Source organism: Pithys albifrons, chromosome 7 (assembly GCF_047495875.1).
Source record: "Pithys albifrons albifrons isolate INPA30051 chromosome 7, PitAlb_v1, whole genome shotgun sequence".
Lineage (NCBI taxonomy): Eukaryota > Metazoa > Chordata > Aves > Passeriformes > Thamnophilidae > Pithys > Pithys albifrons.
In genome coordinates, this window is record NC_092464.1 from 48,681,309 (window position 1) to 48,700,975 (window position 19,667).

The 19,667-nt window shown below is 40.3% G+C and overlaps 1 protein-coding gene across 2 annotated transcripts in view; it reads right to left on the reverse strand.

Annotated features, from left to right (window-relative positions):
• Positions 1–19,667, reverse strand: part of STAC (SH3 and cysteine rich domain) — a 75,237-nt gene that overhangs the window by 3,509 nt on the left and 52,061 nt on the right. For both annotated transcript variants that reach the window (XM_071560596.1, XM_071560595.1), the window contains 5 exons: positions 16,795–16,876; positions 12,850–12,914; positions 11,863–11,951; positions 8,179–8,230; positions 7,919–8,056 (listed from right to left, as the gene is read on the reverse strand). In XM_071560596.1, the coding sequence (XP_071416697.1) occupies positions 7,919–8,056; positions 8,179–8,230; positions 11,863–11,951; positions 12,850–12,914; positions 16,795–16,876 (426 nt within the window). The remainder of the gene's footprint in view (positions 1–7,918; positions 8,057–8,178; positions 8,231–11,862; positions 11,952–12,849; positions 12,915–16,794; positions 16,877–19,667) is intronic.

The following is a 19,667-nucleotide window of genomic DNA, read 5'->3' on the forward strand; positions in this document are numbered from 1 at the left end:
TAAAGAGCCTAGGTACTTCTTAGATGAGCAGTGGATGAGGTTACTTACTCAGCCCTTGCTCTTACAGATGACTCTTTTGGATACCAAACTGTGTGATCCGAATCCAGCTCTATGAGTGTGTTTGCATGACACCTACTCCAAACAGAGGCAGTTGTTGTGAAATCATATGGTCTTTACAATAGTACAAGTATTACATTGTAGTAAAGGTTTTCTTTTTCTGAAGACCTTTGTGGTCTGGGGCACTTCCATTTTAAGTCCCTTCTTGAGACATCTGGTAATGGCTGAGCCATTTGAAAGCTTAGGGGCACAGATACTTCAGACTGGGGACTTGAGCAGAGCACCACACAAAATAACAAATTGTTTTCAAACATCTGTGCCAAAGAACTATATATTTCCTACTAGTCAAACAAGGTTAAAATATTGCTGGAAAACTGATGGGCCTATTGAGACTACTCGAGTCACTGATTTCTCATGATGTCAGTGCCCAACTAACACTCATCTCTGTCTGCTAACTATTTACAGTGTTTATTTACAATAATTCAGAGGGTATGAATAGCTCTGAAGTGTTCCTGGGTAAATGCATTTCAGTGTGACTTATGGGTGACATCTAAATACCACACCTGAATCTATTGTTACCTACATAAAGTTTATTAGCAACACTGATGCTGCCAGAGGGAAATAAAATGTCATAAGAGGGAGGTGAAGCTGCTTTGTATTTGCCCCCTCCAGTATTTGGAAATAGTGAGCTGCATCTCTGTACCTGCAAACAGAGTTTTGGAAAGTAAATAAACTCATTAATTTTCTTACTTAAATTTACCTACTCAACAGTAACTGAATTAGATCCCTGGGGCAGAATGACTGAGCACACCAACAGGTCTGACATGCAATTTAAAAGAATAATGTATTGTTGTTTGGGCTAAATCACATGGAAAGCATGGGAGAGGTATAGAATTTATGTTTAGATTAGGTTTTGTTGCAAAACAGCCAAGTTCATTTATGCCATGAATCCCCAGCACAGCATCTGCTTCCCTTGCAGTCACACTGCCATTCAAAGCAGAGTGGTGTAAAGCACATGTACATAGGAAGGTGCTTCTGACTACTGTTATGTGTTGCTCTCTGTCTCTCAGAGAGACTACGAAAAAGCCAGAAAAGAAGTACAAGACTAAGGATGGCTAAGTATGGCAGACTATACAAGTGTGGGAAAGAGCATTAGTTGTAAGACGCCCCTCTCAGTTGATCCCTGTGCTGTGAGCCTTTGCAACTTCTCCATAACTAGACCTGGTTGCTTAAAAGAAATGCCTCATTCAATGCTTTTCTCTGAACTGGAGAAGTCTGCAAGACATCTAGCTTTTAGCTAGAATCCACAAAATAATCACATGGCCAGCAGGTCTACACTGCTCACTAACCATTCTGCATTTTTTTGTTTAAACTCTCTGGTGCTGTGTAGAACACCTTGCAAGAAGAGACTGCTTTTCCATGTCCTCTTGTATTGTCAGCAGAATGGTTTGTGGACAAAAGAAAAATATTGATCTTTCTGAACACTGCTTTTCTTCATTTTTGTATTTTTGGAGTGAAAAATACAACAGATGCATTCTTTTTCCAGGTGATTTTGTTGTTCCCCTCCTGCCGATTTTCCTGCTGGTTTGAGTGTTCCTTGAGTGTAGTGCTCTGCTACAGCAATAACTTCAGATCTTCACTGGGCATGAGAAGTACAATGCCTTTATGTAATAACTTCTCACACTCTACATACTAATACATAGATCTGAATTCCTCCAAATTCCAGCTAAAATTCTCTCAACACTAAGACACTAAGCCTTGCATGTGCCAGACAAAGTTTTTTCCCATTATTTTCCAATGAAGGGTAAGTTTCAGGGGCAGAGTGAGCTTGGCCACAATATGCCACACTTTCATAATCCTGGGTGACTCAGAAGGTCTTCTGGGATTGTGACAGCTCTTGGAGCTCTGCAAAGACCTGAAGCTGCTCCAAATTCTGCAGTTTCAGGAAAGAGTGAACACAACACCATCTTGGGCCACTTTTGCCCTCATCCTCTTTTATGAATGCTGCTGAAGATTTCAGCCACAAGTTGTAAGCCAGAGGATTTGGCTCTTGACTTTCTTGTGTAGGTAATGTAACCACAGACAAATGCTTAGTAGTATCCAGAGTCTGGGATTCCACTTGATGAACTGGCTATTGTTGAGGACTAACAGTGATGACAGATGGTAAAGATGATGGTTGTTAAAGCACAGGGTGCCACAGCTACCATAAGTGATCATGGTTTCCTGGATGAAACTGGAAACTGCTTAAAATTGCAGCTACTCAGGCTGACATGTTTTGGGGGGAAGGCTGCTGGCCTGACAGAAAAAGTGAGCCAAAGCAGCCACTCTCCAGTGAATTTGGTAGGAACACAAATGGAGACAAATTTTTTTCCCCTGCAGTCTGGCTCAGGAAATTAGTAGTGTAGTAAGCCACAGGCTAAGAAATCACAGTTTGGGATATTTCTCAGTAATTAAGTGATCTTCAGAATTATCTGAAAGTGAAATCTAATATTATAAAGTCACTTCCCTATTCTTTCATCTAATTTTGTTTAAAAATCATCAAAACACTAAAAAACCCCATCAAACAACTGTTCAGACCATGACTGTTGTCTGAACTTGTCAACATCTGCCCTGATAATTTTTTATCTGTCAGTCAGTCCTGAGCAGGTGGGGGACATGAGCAGTTAATAAAAGATCCTTTAAGCTGCATGGTCATTAATACTTTGCTGTTCTTTTAAGTCCTGTGGTTTGAATCTGGCCTCAAGTAGCCAGTTGTCTTTGGGAGTAATTTTGAACTTGCCCCAGTCTTCTGCAGTTGTCTTCTCTCCTTTCTTCCATGTACTTAAACTATCTGTCAGCCATAGACTGGTTCTGATGAAGCAGGAACTTGGTTATGAAGACACCACAGTTTCAAGAGCTGACCTGGAGCCTGCAGGCAGCGCCAGGTCAAGAGCTCTCTGTAAGTTCAAGTCTTCTGTTTGTAAGAATGACAGCACAGGGACACTGAGTTTCTAGCAATGTGAGCTGCTGCCAGTGCATTGAAGTTCTTGCCTATGTGAGCTTTGTGGATGGAAATGATAAGCAATTCAGTTTTCATACCCATTCAGTCATACTGCAAATGATGACAACACATTTTATGTCAGCTGTTTCACTAGACTTTGTTTTTAAAGTACACTTGGACTAAACTGAATGCAAAATGGCCCGTGCCCTTGTTTTGGCTCTTGCAGATGCTGAGTGCCACTCAATATCTCTGAATGAGTGGAGACATCTATTCAGGCCCAGAAAGACTGATGCCAATGGAAATCAGAGACAGGTGGAAAAAGACCCTGTTCCCTTTTCACCGAGCTGGGACATGCAGCAGTTACAGCTGGGGAGCATGTGAAGAACTGAGTTTAAGTGATGTAATCTGAATACATTGCCACTGTAATGAAACTGATTTTCAAAGGCAGCTGACTCATGCTCTTAGATGTTCAGCTTCTTTTAGAATACCCCAAGAATGTGGGGACATAAAGTAACTCCAAGACAATGAGGAGAAAAGCCAGGTAGAAACAAAGCATCCAGACTAATGAGAAGACCTGAGACAGGTGGATTTCCTGGATCTGCAGACCTGTCCTGCAATCCTGCCTTGCTAAGTCTAGTCTTGTGTATATGTTTAAGCCCATTCCCAGCCCCTCCTGAAGTGTGTGTGTGGCTCGGCTTCGCGAACGAAGACTTGGGAAGGGCTGTCCCCACGTGGGTGTGCCCTTCCAGCCTGCACAGTGGATTTTAGGTGAGGCTCAGTGTGCGCAGAACTGGTGGCTGGATCATACCTGCACATAGCTGCTAATGTACATGTGCCTAAAAGCCACTCTTGGAAATTCCTGTGTTGGGGTGTTGGGATAGGAGGAAAGTTTGTCCCCTGAATTGTGGTGCCAAGGGGACAGCAAGGTTGACAGCTCTGGTTTGGAGATTGTTGCCATCACAAGGTAGTGGCCTCTTTGCTGTCACTGCAGAACTTGGCTGGGAGATGTTTCAAGCAACAGGACTAGTTAACATCAGTGACCTTTACAAAACATCCATCACAAAATGGATCCGTTGCATGGACTTTTACGTAAACTCACAGTGCACATCTGAGTGAGGAAAAGGGTTTCTGATTCCCAGTCTTGTTACAAATTATATGGTTTGAGGTCATTTCTATTGCACAAGATCACTTCCAAAATTTAAAATAAATTGTCTTATTTAATCACAAAAAGCCCAGCACTAAAGTTGTCTGTATTAGTGTAACTGTAGATGTCAGAGGCAGCCAGGAAAGGATATGAGTAGGGTTTTTAGGCTAGATAAGAGGAGAAAAAACAGACATTCAAACAGTAGATTATTATGACTTCTTTAAAAATAAGGATGATTCAAAATGTTAAAGACATTTTAAGAGATGCTTTTCCAAGTATTGATGATAAAGTAGATATAGTGATTTTTGTTTTTTTATTTTGTGAACAGAGGTCAAATCAGAGCCTGGAATCATGCAAGGAAGAATTTGCATAATGTATGGTAATGAATTCAGGTAGGCTAGGGCAGAAGTTACAGGCTGGAGAAAATTTTATATATCAAAGTGATGGTACAATTAATCAGAGGTGGAAATTATGCAGCTAGTATTGTTTGTAAGACAGCTTAAAAGAGCAGAAAGCCACAGAAATTGGCTGGGTTTGGTTTCCCTGTTAATAGTCTTGCTTTATTGATGGCAGGGGCTATGTCTGCCTCCCTCCCACTGATTCCTGATTGAGCCCTGGGGTGCCCAGTCGTCTTCTAAATTGGTTTTACAACTCACAAATCTGCTAGTGAACCCTAAACTCCAAGATGTTTGGGTCTCTGAAGCAGCATATTTTTTCTTTTCCACACTGGGTTTCACATTTCATAGTGAAATATTCAAGGGATCCTTTGTAAAGACCATCTCCTGCGTATTGCTAGACATGAGTAAGCAAATTGCATTTTTATTTTGGTCCTTCCTTGATTATTGGTTTTGCCATAAAGGTTTGTACGAGGCTGAAATTCAAAGTGATATTTCCAAGGCAGGAAAACTGCCAAGCAGTTCCAGAGGTCTCACTGCACCTCAAACTTTGAAAACATCTCTGCTTGCCTAAAGTAGCTTTTCTTCAGGTAGTCATGTGGCTTTGTTGATGTGAATATATTGCCTTTTGCCTTACAAGAATAGACTGTGTACCTGGGAACATTCTTAAAAGGCACAAAGGGCATACAGACCTGCAGTATAAACCATGGATGGTATCAAGCAATATAATGAAAATTCATATTACTCTCACTGTATAAGTTTTTCTCTTGATGTATCATCCTTGCCTTTGTTGTCAGAGTGGCTCTGGACTCTTGATAGACCACACAGAGATTGACTCAATGAATTAACAATAAAATTGAGACTATTTGCTGTACTACAGTCACAAAAATTTATTAGACCAGTTAATGAGTTTTTCTAGCTAAAGTGAGACTTGACAGGAATTGGTAGCAATGAAAAATCTCCCCTTCTTGCTAATCTGGAAGAAGTTGGTGCTTTGCACAGAGTAGATACATTTCACTCACAGCACTCTGGACTGTGCATTGAGACAGCTAAAATGGGTGATGACATCCCATGGAAATTCCCAATAGAACAAAAAACAAACAAAGAAATCTGCCAAAGTTTTCCCACAAGTCTCATTCGGATGACTTTTTTTATGGTTTCCCCTATTGCACCTCTACCCCTGTTTCACATGGAAATCAATGGCGCAATAAAGGACAGAAAGTAAGAGAAATGCCTGAAGCAAGAAGAAAGGAAATTTGACTCTGGAAATATAAAATAATTTTTTTAAGTAAAACATTCCCAATTACATATAAAATGTGTTTACACAGGGAAGGCAGAGTTGTTCTGTTAAAAAAAAAAGACAATTGTGGCCTGTGTTGAGGAACAGCAGGAAGCAGATGAGTGCCTATGGCCTTGTTGTGACTGTACCACCTGGAAATTACTCAAAATGGCCTTCAAGCTACTTAAATGTTCCCTTTTTGCATAACTTATGTGAGAGTGGAGTGGGTTCTGTTTGCTGCACAACTGTCATGTCTCTGCAGTCTGATCTCTGCCCTGTATTTCACAACAAATATTTACTTCTTTCTTCCTCTGAAGCCTCTCTCATGTGGAGAGAGCACCTGACAGCATTCACATTCAACCTCAGCATTTGTGCAGGCTTGAGACAGAGCTGGAAAAGTTTGCCAAAAAAGAGGAGGTAGTAGACAGACAAGATGGATTCATCCCGTTCTTTACCTCCTGCCCTGTCAGAGATGACGAGGCACCCCTGACTTCAAGCTCCCTTGTGAACCTATCATTAAATAGGGACAATAGGAAGGTCCTTGTGTTTAGATGAACCTGCGAGACCTGCCCTACTTGGAAACTGTGATTTTGTGAGAACTGAGACAAGAAATTGGGTTCTTATTGCTTGCAGCAGTAGCCACATGAACAGAGACTATCTGGTATGCCCATTAACGGAAAGGGACACAGATCTTGACCATTCCTTCATGTTGACATGCAATATCCAAACACTACAATTCCCCAAAGCTTTGCCGTTGTGTATTGCATATTCTAGGGTATGAAGCCTGCAAAAGTTCTTGGTCTGCTTTGGTAATTTTTTTTTCTGTGTGCACATACATTAAAAAAATTAAAAGAGGTTCTGGGTAAAAAGAATTTAAGAACATCATTCCTTTCTAGCAACTTCAGGGCTGCCCAAAGTAGTATGTGTATAGGGGCAGCTAAAATATATTCTGGTCACTGTATTTCTGTACCTTAAAAAGTTGTGTAAACCCAGGGATTGTGTGCATTTGTATGTTTTGCTATGCCACAAGACAGCAGCAGCAAAGATACATGTTAATCTTATCCACCAGTGGAGTTAATTGTTGTGGAAGTTCCACTTGGAAAATCTATGGCCCTGAAGTCCAGACTGCTTCTGGCTTCTGCTGTACTCTATTAAAATCAGGCAAACAGTTCCTGGTGATGTGACATCAGTTGCCAAAGGAAAGACCTAATGAGGCAGAAGAACATCAGGCTTCACAAAGTGCAGTGAGAAAAATCTAGATTTTTATTACATCCAGGTGCCAGAGAACTCAAGCTGTGCACTACCCTCAGTCAGCCATCCTCCTGATTGCATGAGCTTATGGCACAAAGCTGTCCTTTAACGCAGGTTTTGAGTTATGGCTTTTGCCCAGTGAACCCACCTGAAGGACACAGAGTAGAAGGAGCTGCTGAAAGTACACCACGGTAAATGGACCCTGCAAGCCCTTACTCTTTGTGATGTAGCTCACAGCAGCACTTAGAGTTTAGAATATATTACAGCCTGTAGAGAAGGTATAAGTGGTGACACAAAAAATAACGATTTAATATGCTTTGCAACCGGTGAACAAGAGTTAAGATTTACAGGTTTGTGTGATGCTGTCTTAATGCTGCTCCTGCTGAAGCCAAAACAATGAGCTGTGTTTAGATTCTTAGGTAAGTTAAAGCCTGAGGAGGAAGCCCCTGTCTTTTACTACATTAGTCTAAATAGTGAGGAGAAAACAGATCATTTTTCAGGCACACAAAGCCCCTGCTAAGACTGTATTTGTCAAGCTGTTGCTCTGAATCAATAAGAGAGTGCATAATATGCAAAATATCAGTATGAACATATGGAGGACTGAAAATTTAGGCTATGTTAGGCAAGGAGTACAAGACAAACACTTCTCTTAAGTGGGTATTAGACACTATTACCATGAAATTTATAAATCTTGCAGTAAAATTGTAGTGAAAAGAATCTGCCTGTCCTCATCTTGCACAATTTTCCCTTCAGTCATTGGTAAGATTGCTGGATGCTTCAGTCCGCTGAGGGTCCAGCACAAGGGATCTTACCTGGTTCTCTTTCAGAGTTATCTGCCCCTGTTCTTTGCAGCCAATGAATGTCCTGATACACCTGTAGATCTTCTCATTTTGTTGCACTCTTTGAACAAAGTTAGCAGGAAAAAATCCAGTTCTGTCATCAATTCTTCCCTATGGAGAAAACGTATCAATAGAAAATTGTTAGCACTAGCAGCTTTAAAGCAAGTTCACTGTTGGAAAAAAGATACTTCTGCCTTTGGAAAGAAAACAGATATAAAATTTTTAGTGCATACCTTCCACCAGTCTTCATTAGAGTCTTCCAGAAGAGTGATCATATCCCCTGGCCTGTAATTAGAAGAGGAATAGCAGTTAAGATGGCTCTCAATTGTCATTTTGAATCAGCTTCCACAATTGGCTTCTAATAGGAAGGTGATCCTTCCATGGGTATTTTTCCTGAGCATTCACTGCAGGTAGACTCAATCAAGTGGCAAGGTTTTCTTCAGTCATACATGGTATTCTAGAATGAGGGTGTATATTGGGGCTATACCTTTATTTTGAGACAACATCTGTGAACTGGAAGTTTTGTTTCCTGTTTAATAAGAAACTGTTTAAAATACAGTCCCTGTTTGTTACAAGCATTATCTTTTGACTTTAAGGCATTTCACATTGTTGGGACACACTATTTCATCATCTGTGTTTTCAAGCTGTGATTGCAGAAGGAAGGCAGCAGGAAAATAGTTCTATTTAACTGACAATGGCAATTAGTCAGCAGGGGTATAATTCTGTCCAAGAATGTCCTCTTGATCTCAATGGGACATATTTACCTTTATAATGTGTGGTGCTGGGTTGTAATTGCTAAGTATCAGCATCCAGCTGACTAGCTCCAAAGCAGAGCTAAAAGAATAATTGGGCTGGAAATGCTAATACTAAAATGTACTGAGCCAATTTTGTTCAGGTAGTTGAGCAGTCATTTGACCTCTTTCCCCCCACTGATGGCACTTCGTCATTATTGTGTAATTATAATAGTGATGTGTGTAGAAAGTAGGTGGTAGCCTGTTTTCAAATGGATTAACCTCAGAAAGCTCTGCCTGCTTGATAACAGACATTTCTTTGAATTTAATAAAATTAATTGTTGACCTCCAATTACTCAACCTTCCTTGCGTTCCGTGTTAGGCTCAGTGTATTGTTGAGGCATCAGCACAAGAGCCTGGAAACACATCTGGAGCATATGATGGATAACAGGTCCCATTTAACAGGCTGTTACAGAGCATATGCAGAAAATGTGGATCTGTCCAGGATGCATCTGGAGGTGGGGACAATGGTGGGCCTCTTTGGTCCAGTTTCCAAGAGTATATCATTGCTGTTGACAGCTGGAGAAATGGGCATTTAGTGTTCTAATGCTGTGCAATCTGAAACACAGTTTTTCAGCTTTCACTCAAAGATGCTTGAGGATTTTCCTCAAGCTCTCCTCAAGAACCTCTTTCAGTGTGTTTGGTGTTGCTGAGGTGAGAAAGGAAGCTCGAGAAAATGGTATCCCAGTGGTGAAAGATTGTTTTTCCATGGGAAAGAACATCTGAGTCCTTTATGACAGTTGATATTTAATACAAAGCACTCAAAGAGGTTTTAAGGGAGTCCATGACTTCAAAGTGAATGGAGTTCTTACTCTGCAAGGAAGAACAGTTTTAAGAAGAAGGATTTGCAGAGCCACATCTATCCAGTACCTGCAGCCTGGAAAAGTAGAAAAATAGCCTAGAAAATATAAAGGTATTTGACTGTCAGAGAAAGACAGCAACTGAACCTAAATTCTCTCCATGCCACTGGTCTAAGCACTAAGATTTTAAGATCAATGACCTACTGATTTCATTTTCTGATATTTTTCTTTAGGACAGAGCTAATATAGATGTCTCTAATCTCCAAAAAGGATTCAAAATAGAAATCCCAGCTGGACTTACATTACTCTTTCTGTGTAGATTTAGGCTGCTGATCCCTGAAAGGGAGTAACCTGCTTGGTGCTTACTACTGGTTCAAATCACTCTCAGATCTAATCTTTTTCTCCTGTAAATCACAACCCTTGATAAGTTGTTTGCTCTACCTCAGTGATCTAGATTTCAGGAGGTGGCAAGACAGGCACTGAAGTAGGTTCCTTCCAACTATTCTATTCTATTCTATTCTATTCTATTCTATTCTATTCTATTCTATTCTATTCTATTCTATTCTATTCTATTCTGTTCTGTTCTGTTCATGGCATTGTCTGAAATCTGAGGTTGCTTGTCTCCAGGAGTCTGTGTATTACTGCAATGCCCTGCTATAGTTATACCAGAGCATCAGAAAACCTGACTGGCTGCTCTTGCTGTTGAGGAAGAAATCAAGGTTGTGGTAAGTACTAATTTCTACTGAAATCAGAGCTTCACATCTCCACTGCAGTAATCTGCCACTCATTGCAGCCCCTCAGAGTAGAGCTGGGATCTCCAGAAAACTGCCCTAACTCTTCTTCCCAGCTCAGGTCCTTCTCCTGCTACTTATCTTAGTTATGTTAGGGTTGATCAGTGCCTGGCTGGTTATTGACTTGGGGTCCCAGGACAGTGCTTGTCAGTCATAAAACAATGCTATGCCAAACACGCCCCCAACACCTCAACTGTGTTTGACAAATGGAAATTCATGTAACTGAGCTGAATCCTGCCTGCCTCTGCAGTGATCAAACATTGCCAGCTATTTGGCACTCCTTAAGAAACAGAGTATTACTGAATTTCTGACCATGGGACAAGCAATGCTGCTGTAGCGGAGTAACGTTAGTCTAAAACCTGGTTAGTGTCTCTAGGTAGAGCCACAAAAGTCCAGGTTTCAGGCCACAGGTTGCCTTTTATCCTAAAAGGGACAGGAGAATTTTGAAGGATGATGTGTTTTCTGGATTTCTGGGTCTGGATGAGGACGGCAGTCCAGTGCAGGCTTGTCTGAGTGATGTTCTACTTCATGGAAAAAACACGCAAGCTGGAATACACCCTGAAAGGAGCAGGAGGCAAAGTGGAATCCCTCCAGCAGAAGAGCTGGCAAATTGCACTAAAGGTTACTTTACACTGTGGTTATTTCTTGAAGAGCTGACATTCCTAAAAGAATGATCAGGAAATGCCAGCAAAGCAGGATGATAGGAAAGCTTCTAATTTCTGTCTTAAATTCCACCCTTTATTTCCAGAGTGATAAGAAGGCATAGCTGAGAACAGGAAAAGGGCTTTCAGTGAAGGAGACGCTGCTGAGAGGAGCATTTGTCTGGTAATTCCCTAAATTTTGTGGCAGATGCATGATTATTTTGATATAAAGGATGCATTGAAGAGAGCTGACACATCTCATGACAAGAGCTCTAGTAAGACCATGCAAAATCTGAGTAGCATGAGCAAACTAATTTCGCTGAAAGAAATTATGTCCTTTCTCTTCAGTGGGCTTGCATAAGACCTTGTAATGCTAGCAACTGATGCAGAACTGAGAAAGGAAGTGCTAAAAATAAAAATAAACAAGGTTATTTTGCTAAGCTCAGAATATGTCTTTCTCCTGTGAAAACACTGCCATCCAGAAGCTGGACATCATTCTCTTTTCTCAGACCTAAGCTGAATATGAAGGATGATCAAACAGGACTGGTAAAACATTCAGCATTGCCATGAGCACTGCTGATGAATTCCTATTTGAAAACTTCTGACTGAAAAACAAAGTAAGTGTAACCAGAACATTTTATAGCTGAAAGTCATCTTGCTCCTGAAGTGACATAAATGTTTTTGAAGCTTTTAATCTACTGTGTTCTTGCCAAAACAGTTGGTCACTAGTTTTTTTAACTGTGAAAATATCTTTGTATCTACAAGTGGATACCACTACAAAAATATTTATTAAAAAATGCCAGAACAAACCCTTCCTTTCACAAAGTCACATATAACCATATGAGCATGAGTTCCTGCAGGTCAAATCAACTAGCAAATATTTTTGGGGTTTACCTCATCTCCAAGTCTTCATTTTCTTGTGGTACAAATTTGTACAAGGCAACATAGGTGTTCATTTGTAACGTGCTTTTATAAAATGGTCCCTTTAAGACAAAACAGAAAGAGAAAATTTCAGTATTGTTTCTGTATAGGAATTTGGTTTGCTTAGCTAGACAGAGAGGAATGAGGACCTGATCTTACAACAAATGAGCCAGAATCATCACACTCCTTTCACAGTGTGGAGGACTATGGCCCAGAGACATTGCAGGCCATTAAGGCAGTAACTAGCTTCATTTAGAAATAGATTATTTGAACCCTTAGATCAAACTCAAGGCTTCCAAAGAAGACAAGCAACAATCTGCACAAGCTGCTCTTTGGGGGGAGATCTTAAAAAATGAGTCTGCCTTTGCTCTCTGTAGTGTATGGCTCTTATGAGCCCAGTAGTGTACTATTAGCATTATATAAGGTGTCTATTATACAGTCCTCATTATGGATGGAGCTAGAATTGTACAGTGCACAGATCCAAAAATCAGGGTAGGAAAATCACACTTTCTTAAAGTGATTTTAATGTGTGAAAGCTTTTTGTGGTGGGTTTTCCACAGAGAAGACAGGCTACTCTCTCTCCTCACTCTTTCCACTGTTAATATGGAGGAAAAAACCAAAAGCAGCAGCTAAAACAAATAATTTTAAATCAAATCTGTAATCTTCATGTTACAGCAGTTCTAGTGCAATTATATGGCCCCCACACTGGATCTATTTTATGCACCATATCAATCAGAAATAAAAAGAACGTAAAAGTGACCAAAAAGGGTAAACCAAAAAGCCATCCAGCACTGTATATTGCTTCCAGCTGTGCCCAGTGGCCCAGAAATGGTGTAAGGACATGACTGTCAGATGTCAATGCCCCAGCAGACCTACTCAGTGTCTTCATACAGCTATGAAAACAAGACTTTCATGTAATTCTTCATTCCCATTGCATTCTCACAAACTTTGTGCCCATACCGGGGAGTGTATACTTTTTGGTTCTTCTCCAAAGTGTTCTGTGCCATTTTCGGAGTATGTGAACACTGAAATAAAGCAAACACATGACATTTTAAGAGTAGTTTAAGACTCTTCACCTTAACAGGATCACCTTGATTTTTTTGATCTCTTCCCCTTCTTCCTTATTTTCTTTGATTTCTTGTGCTCTCCTCTGGACCCTTCTACACTCCCCACAAAAAAACATATCCTGCTGGCACATGGCGCAAAATGATCTCTGTCCTCAAGAATTAACAATTGTAATAAATAAACCACTTTGATCAGATGAGTGTATACAAGTACAGCACTAGGAACAGAACCTAGCTACTCCAAGACCATTACTATTTAAAGTCCAGCAGCCTTTTTCTCACATTGAATACTGTATTTTCATATTTAGGATGAGCAATATTTTCATTTAAAAGCACCTGCAAAACCTGATGATCATATATGAGCAATATTGTGGCAGGTTTGTATGCAAGACCCCTTACTTCCCATCTTCAACATCTATCTCTAAATGTTTGATAGCCTTCTTTGATCCCTCTCCCTAGCAGTCCATGCCTGGGCTGCACTGGGTATGCTGCCTCTGTCTCTGATATAATAGCTGGAGTCTGTGATCAGCTAGAACCATCAGTGTCTTCTCCCACCATTTACCTCTGCGGGTGTTTCGAGCAGATGCTGGGTTTTGTAGTCTCTAACAATTTGGAAAAAATAAGCAAAGTGGTAGTAAGTATCAAGCTGACTGAGTGCATCTTCTTTTTGTTTCTCTGTCATACAGTTACATGCCTTCAGGGAAAAGAAGATCCAGGGAACACCAAAACACTGAATTTTTCTACTCGGCTCCTTCACTTCCTCACCCTTTCTTCCATTAACACATGTTTCTGTAACTATTGTACATTGTAAGTGACAACCTAACAGAGAGTCTGGGAAGAAGCTTTATGGGGGAAATAGTAAGGTTCTTTGATAGTAGAGAGTTGTACTTCAACACTGAAAAACAAGACAGTGTTCTTGTAACAGATAAAAGATGTGTAAAATGGCAGCCACAGCATGCACGAGAAATATTTAGTACAAAGACATATGCCTCTATGAGCACACAGAAGCTCATGTTCTTTGATCAAATGCAAGACAATGTTGCAGTCATAAAGTTGAATGTGTGAATGTGAACAGTGTGTGAGGTGATACTTTACACATTTAACCCCAAAATGCCACAAGTTGTGTCCAGGTGGCCTGACTGCAGCTGACCTGGGACATCATGATGCTCCTCACCAAGTCCTGTTGCAAAGGGACTCTGACCCTGCAGACTGCCAAAAATACAAGAGGGGAATCACACAAACAAACATAATTTCCCCCATATTTAGTATAGGAGCTTATGTATGTCAGACATCTGTATGTAGGTGTGTAAAGTGCTTCTATTACCATTTGGCAGTGTTTAAATCCTTCTCAAGTTAGTATGCTCTGTTTTTCATGTCCAGGGACTTAGGGAGGCCAACTGAAGACCTTCTGGTGAATATCAAATTGGGTAACTTAGCAGCATTTTGGACTTGGAGAAAATAATTCACCAGATGAAGGGAAATTATTTCACTATTGTGTTTGCAGTAATTTCTGCTTGGTGACAGAAAATAAAGCCAAGTTACTCATGCACAGCCTTGAGAACTGTGGGGCTGACCCAGCAGGTGGGGAAGGAGCTGAACTGTATCCTTGTGTTTGCTGAGAAGTGGTCAACCAAAACTGAGTTTGTGGGAGGACACAGTATATTTGACTCAAGGGGAAAGTGCCCAAATCCCTGTTGATAACAGGCTCATGTATGTCACCTAAAGTACATTTTGGCTTGTGGGACTTCTGTTACAGATGGCAATTCACGGCAGTGAAAGATTATAACTGGATTAGCAGAGGCTGAAGGGCTAGAAATTAGGTATGCCATCTCACAGTTGTAAACTGGGAGGCTTTGCTTCACAGGGTGCATGCCAGTGCCCAAATGAAACAATCTCCCCTTGAAGTTGTCATAGGAATCTACAGGAGCGATTACATGGCCACACATATGCTGGGTCCTTTCACTCTTTTGCAGGCTGTATCTTTTCTGTTGCTTCCCTTCACCAAAGAATATTAAATGTGCATTTTCCTAAATAATTACTTGTAGAAGACAGTATTTTAATAGGGAAGTAAAAAACAAATACCCAGAAAACTCCCAACAGAAACCCCTCCAACTGGAATGGACCTGACTCATAAAGGTGTTAATGTGGAACTGACTGATAAAGAGGCAGTGGACAAAAGAGGAAAAAGGAGTTGTGAATTGCCCTGTGACAACATTTTTAATTTAGTCTGTTAAATTTTTAATCTATGTTTAGGGCATGATCTCTGGATATTAATAAGAGGTACTTGAATTTGAAAGCCATAAGGGTATGTAGCTCATATCTCCACACAACAGAAATCCATCTATTTTCATATTTGTTTGCCCCAGCAGCAGCAGACAAAAAAATAAAAAAACAGTGATTCTTACACTCTGAAAAGGATTTTGCCATTTCCATAGCTTGTGAACACAGTGCAGGCAGTTTATTAAAAATCTACCAAGAGGAAATTTTTGGAGTGACTGATGCATAATTTATACCCTGAGCCTCTGAAGGATGGATTGTAAAAAAGCCAGCACTGATCAAAGGAATCACTAATGTGCCGCGGAAGTTATTTGGAGGTTTGACACATGCTGAGTTTTTAAACTAATCTCTTTAAGTAAGTTCCTTGAATGCCTTTTGGTGCATTCAGTGAATACAGATCTCAGAGAAAAAAAGTTTCTTTGGCTTTCTGAAATGAAACTACTGACTACCATAGAAATAAAAAGTTATCTGAAAACTCAAACAGGGTAATTTAATCTCAGGTGGGCAGGATTAAACACTGTGATGGAAACTGAATTCTTTAACCAGGTCAGGTCAACTTGCACTTGCAAGGCAGAAAACCTAAAAAATTGTCAGGAGAAATCAGATAACAGAGATGAGATGTACAAAATGAGAGGAAGGAAATGACTGAACATGATGAGGAGAGGTGACAGGACCAAGAGGAGAGGCAAGGAATAGGGAGGCAACGTAATATGGGCATGGGCATCTGAAGGTGGCATTTCATCTACATGAGTTGATAACAGCATAGAAGTAGCACTGGGGGTGCTATGAGGAAAAAGCTATGCTCACTATGATTTTGTTTTGTAGTGTACAGCTCCTGAGATTCAGCAAAGCAGATTTCAGGTGCTGCTAGAGAAGTTATTCCAATGGTTTGGGCCTGAAGTTTTGCTGAGCAAGAACTCTCTGTGTTTGTGACTTCCCTCACCATGACCGAGTTCAAGAACAGGGGTACAAACACAGCACATGGTGGCTGAGATGTCACTACTAAGCTCTTGAATGCTATGATGATCTTCAAATCCCATCATGCTAGGCCTGTGAAAAGATTACTTTTGTACTTCAAATCAAAGGAATTGGGCCATTAATATTACTGGGCACACAGTACAGTCGTACTAAGAAGTTGCATTGTATATTTCACAGACATATGGCTGTTTCATGATTCATTTTTGTCCCAAAGAGATTATGGCATACAAAATCAGGCAGATAAATCAAACATATGGAAAAGAAGGAAAATATTATTTTTGTTCCACTTTGCCAGTGTGGAACTGAAGCATATTAAGTCATAAGCCTACAGTAACATTCATGAAGTGAAGAGAGGAGATAGGGAATGGACCTGAATCTTATTGAGCTTCCCCTCTGAACATACCAGATTAAGAAAATTGGAGGCTTGAGCAGAAAAAACCACTCCCCAAATACTTGCACCCACTCACCTCCTGCTTTGAAAACCAGAACATTACTAAAACATTAGCATGTCATAAACTCCCGTCTGAAATAGGTTGTACACAAGCTTATACACCTGAAGATGCTGTCCTGGCTTGGTAGCACTCACCACTGTTGCTGCGCTTCCTGCTTATATCAAGGGTGTCTGCAGAGCTATTGCCTTCCTCTGGAACTTCTACCAAGTCAGCTGTCTGCAGGGACAGAAGAAGCACATGACACAAGATAAGCCAGAAAAAGTGACTGTTAAAGTGAAATAAAACCACAGCAAGAGACTTTGGGAAATGCAGTACTTGGGTGCCATCAGAGCAGAGCAAGTCAGCCCAATGGGGTTGCAGAAAACATTGGATCTGGTGATGCACAACACATACCTACTTCACAGGGAGCAGTGAAAGCCCAGAAAAAAACCACTCCAGGCCAAGTTTGCAGTCTGAAGTAAAAAAGATTTCTGCAGTATAGAATGAAGTTAAAGTTAAGGAACAAAGGATTATGTTAAGCAATATAAAGGGCTTCAGGGAATTTGTAGATTCTGCAGGTATACCAAATAGTTATCTACCGAGGAGACTGGACAGTAGCTGAAACTACTGACTATTAACATATTAGCCCTGAATACATTATCCAGGAAAAGAACCATAATATAAGGGTCATTTTAACTCTGTTATAATGGTGTAAAAGAAAAAGCTGGAGTGTGATGGAGTTGATGAAGTCAGCTTTTAAATATCTGCCCTCACTTTCTTTTTAAACAGTCATCTGGCTGGTATAGTTAAGAAAAAATGAAACTCAAATGTTGTTGTTAGAATTACTGTGATTTTTTATTTGTAGCATATTAATGTCAGTCATGATTAGGGACCCAATGTTCTAGGGTGTAGGAAAATGAGGGATGGCACAGTCTTAAGCCTCAGAAGTATATTATGCATGAGCCACCACATTCCTTGGTTGGGTAGTCATCTTCTCCTTGTACAGCCTGAAAGGAACCAGGAGCTGCTCCAAACAACTCTGTCTGAATCTGTTCTTTAAAAACCTTCAGTTACTGAACTCTCCACATTTGATAATCATAAAAAACCCAAACATTGAACTTGAGTTGGGTACTTGCTCTAATCTGAAAAAAATATAAATCCTGTCATGCTTTTAAGTTTTATTTATTTCTTGTTAAGAGGATTTTAAGACAGGTAAAGTATTTAACTTCGTTATTCTATGACATTTTACAATTGTACTGTACACATGGCTCATTCTATCACTTTGCAGACCTTTGTCTGCATCACAGAAAGAAAAGCAAAACAAGGAACATTCACTGCTTCCATTCAGGGACCACAATCTGAATTTCTTTATAGATTTTACTAGTGTTGACAAGAAAGCATTTTTTTAGAAAGTACTTTAGCAATTTTATTTCTCCCATCTAGTTCTTTCTTAGCTACTTCTACATCCAAAGAAACCAATGAACAAAGAGGTTGAAACTAGATTTGTACCCCAGGTGTCTTGTGGCTATCTTGTTTTGCTTGCTATCTTAAGAGCCTTCTACTTTACTGCTCTATTACTCCTTGTTCTTAGACTCAGCTTTCATGATTGTCTTGCATCTTACCCAAATGAGTCAGTTCAGGATAAGAAGGCACTGCAATAGCAATGTTGACATGGAGTCAGTGTAGAGCATATCTATGGATTTTTAGTTCCTGAGTTGAAAAGAATGGCTTTGTTGAAATAGTAAATCCCAGATATTTTTGAGCTCATTGTCACAGTATGTTCTTCAGTCTTTGTAGACTATATTCATAATTGCTGATTAATTTCATGTTTTGTTACGTACTAGTGCATATGGGATGTGTAGTGACTGTTCCTTCAGTATATACTCATCCAAAACATTTCAAAGTAATCTCAGCTAGATTTAATTATTATTTTATGTATTATTTATAATACATGTATATTATACATATTATATCATTATGTTTTCAGTCAAGAACTATATGACAAATAGTCTAATAGAAATGATAGAGCTACAAAGCTGCTTTTGAGAGGAGCTGATCCACAAAAAACTAACAAGACTTGGATTCAGATTTACATCACCTCAAGTGCCTTTCTGTATAAATGTGAGTTGCAGAAGCACAGTTTTGAAGCAAGCAGCAGGTAGTAAATCTGGAGCATATGGCCCCTTTCTTTCATGGGAAATGCAGAATCCTGACTGAAAAATCATAGTGGGCACGTCCATACTGCTCAGTCATGTTAAAAATACCTTGGCTAGTTCAGAGAAAGGAGGTTATCTCTACTCTGCAGACATGAATTGCATGCAGCCTGGAAGCCTCATGGCTGCAGGGGCAAGGCACAGATCCTAAGCTAGTCACCTTTGCTCTTAAGTACCTTCAGCAGGAGCAGCCATGCTGTTCTCACCCAGCTTGGACACCACCTGTGAGGCAAAGTCATATCCTAGGTGTCACCATATCCCTGGTGTCCCAAGATTGGTGATGTGGCAGAACTCTGAAGCACATTGCAGCTCCCAGGGCTGGTTTATGGCACAGCCACAGAGCCCTGTTGCTGCTGTGAGTCTCACAGCTGCATTGCTCCTTCTGCTTTGAGAGGAGTAGAGTAGCACAGAAGTGATCTATGAAAGATTAGTCACTGTGTGCTATTAACTACACATGTGCTTTTAAGGGCTCTGTGTCCCTGTTCTAAGGGCTTTAATGTCCCTTTTCTGGTCACTAGTCAGTGGCTACTCCCATGTCACCATCAGTTTTGATGCTCCATGGCCCCAGCATTTTGTTTCAGGGTTCTGTCTGCCCTGGGTTTTATCCTAGTCTCAATCCTCAGGCTTGCACTGGCAAAATTTATGGTTTCCCAAGTCTGCTTATTCAATTCTCTGATGTTTTCTATTTCCTGTATGCTGACACACATTATATTTGCTCTCAGCTTCAATACCCTGGAGAAATTCCCATAATGAACTTGTGTTCCTCATTCTACACCCACACTCCACCTTGTTATGATCAGATCCCTGGGGTAAAC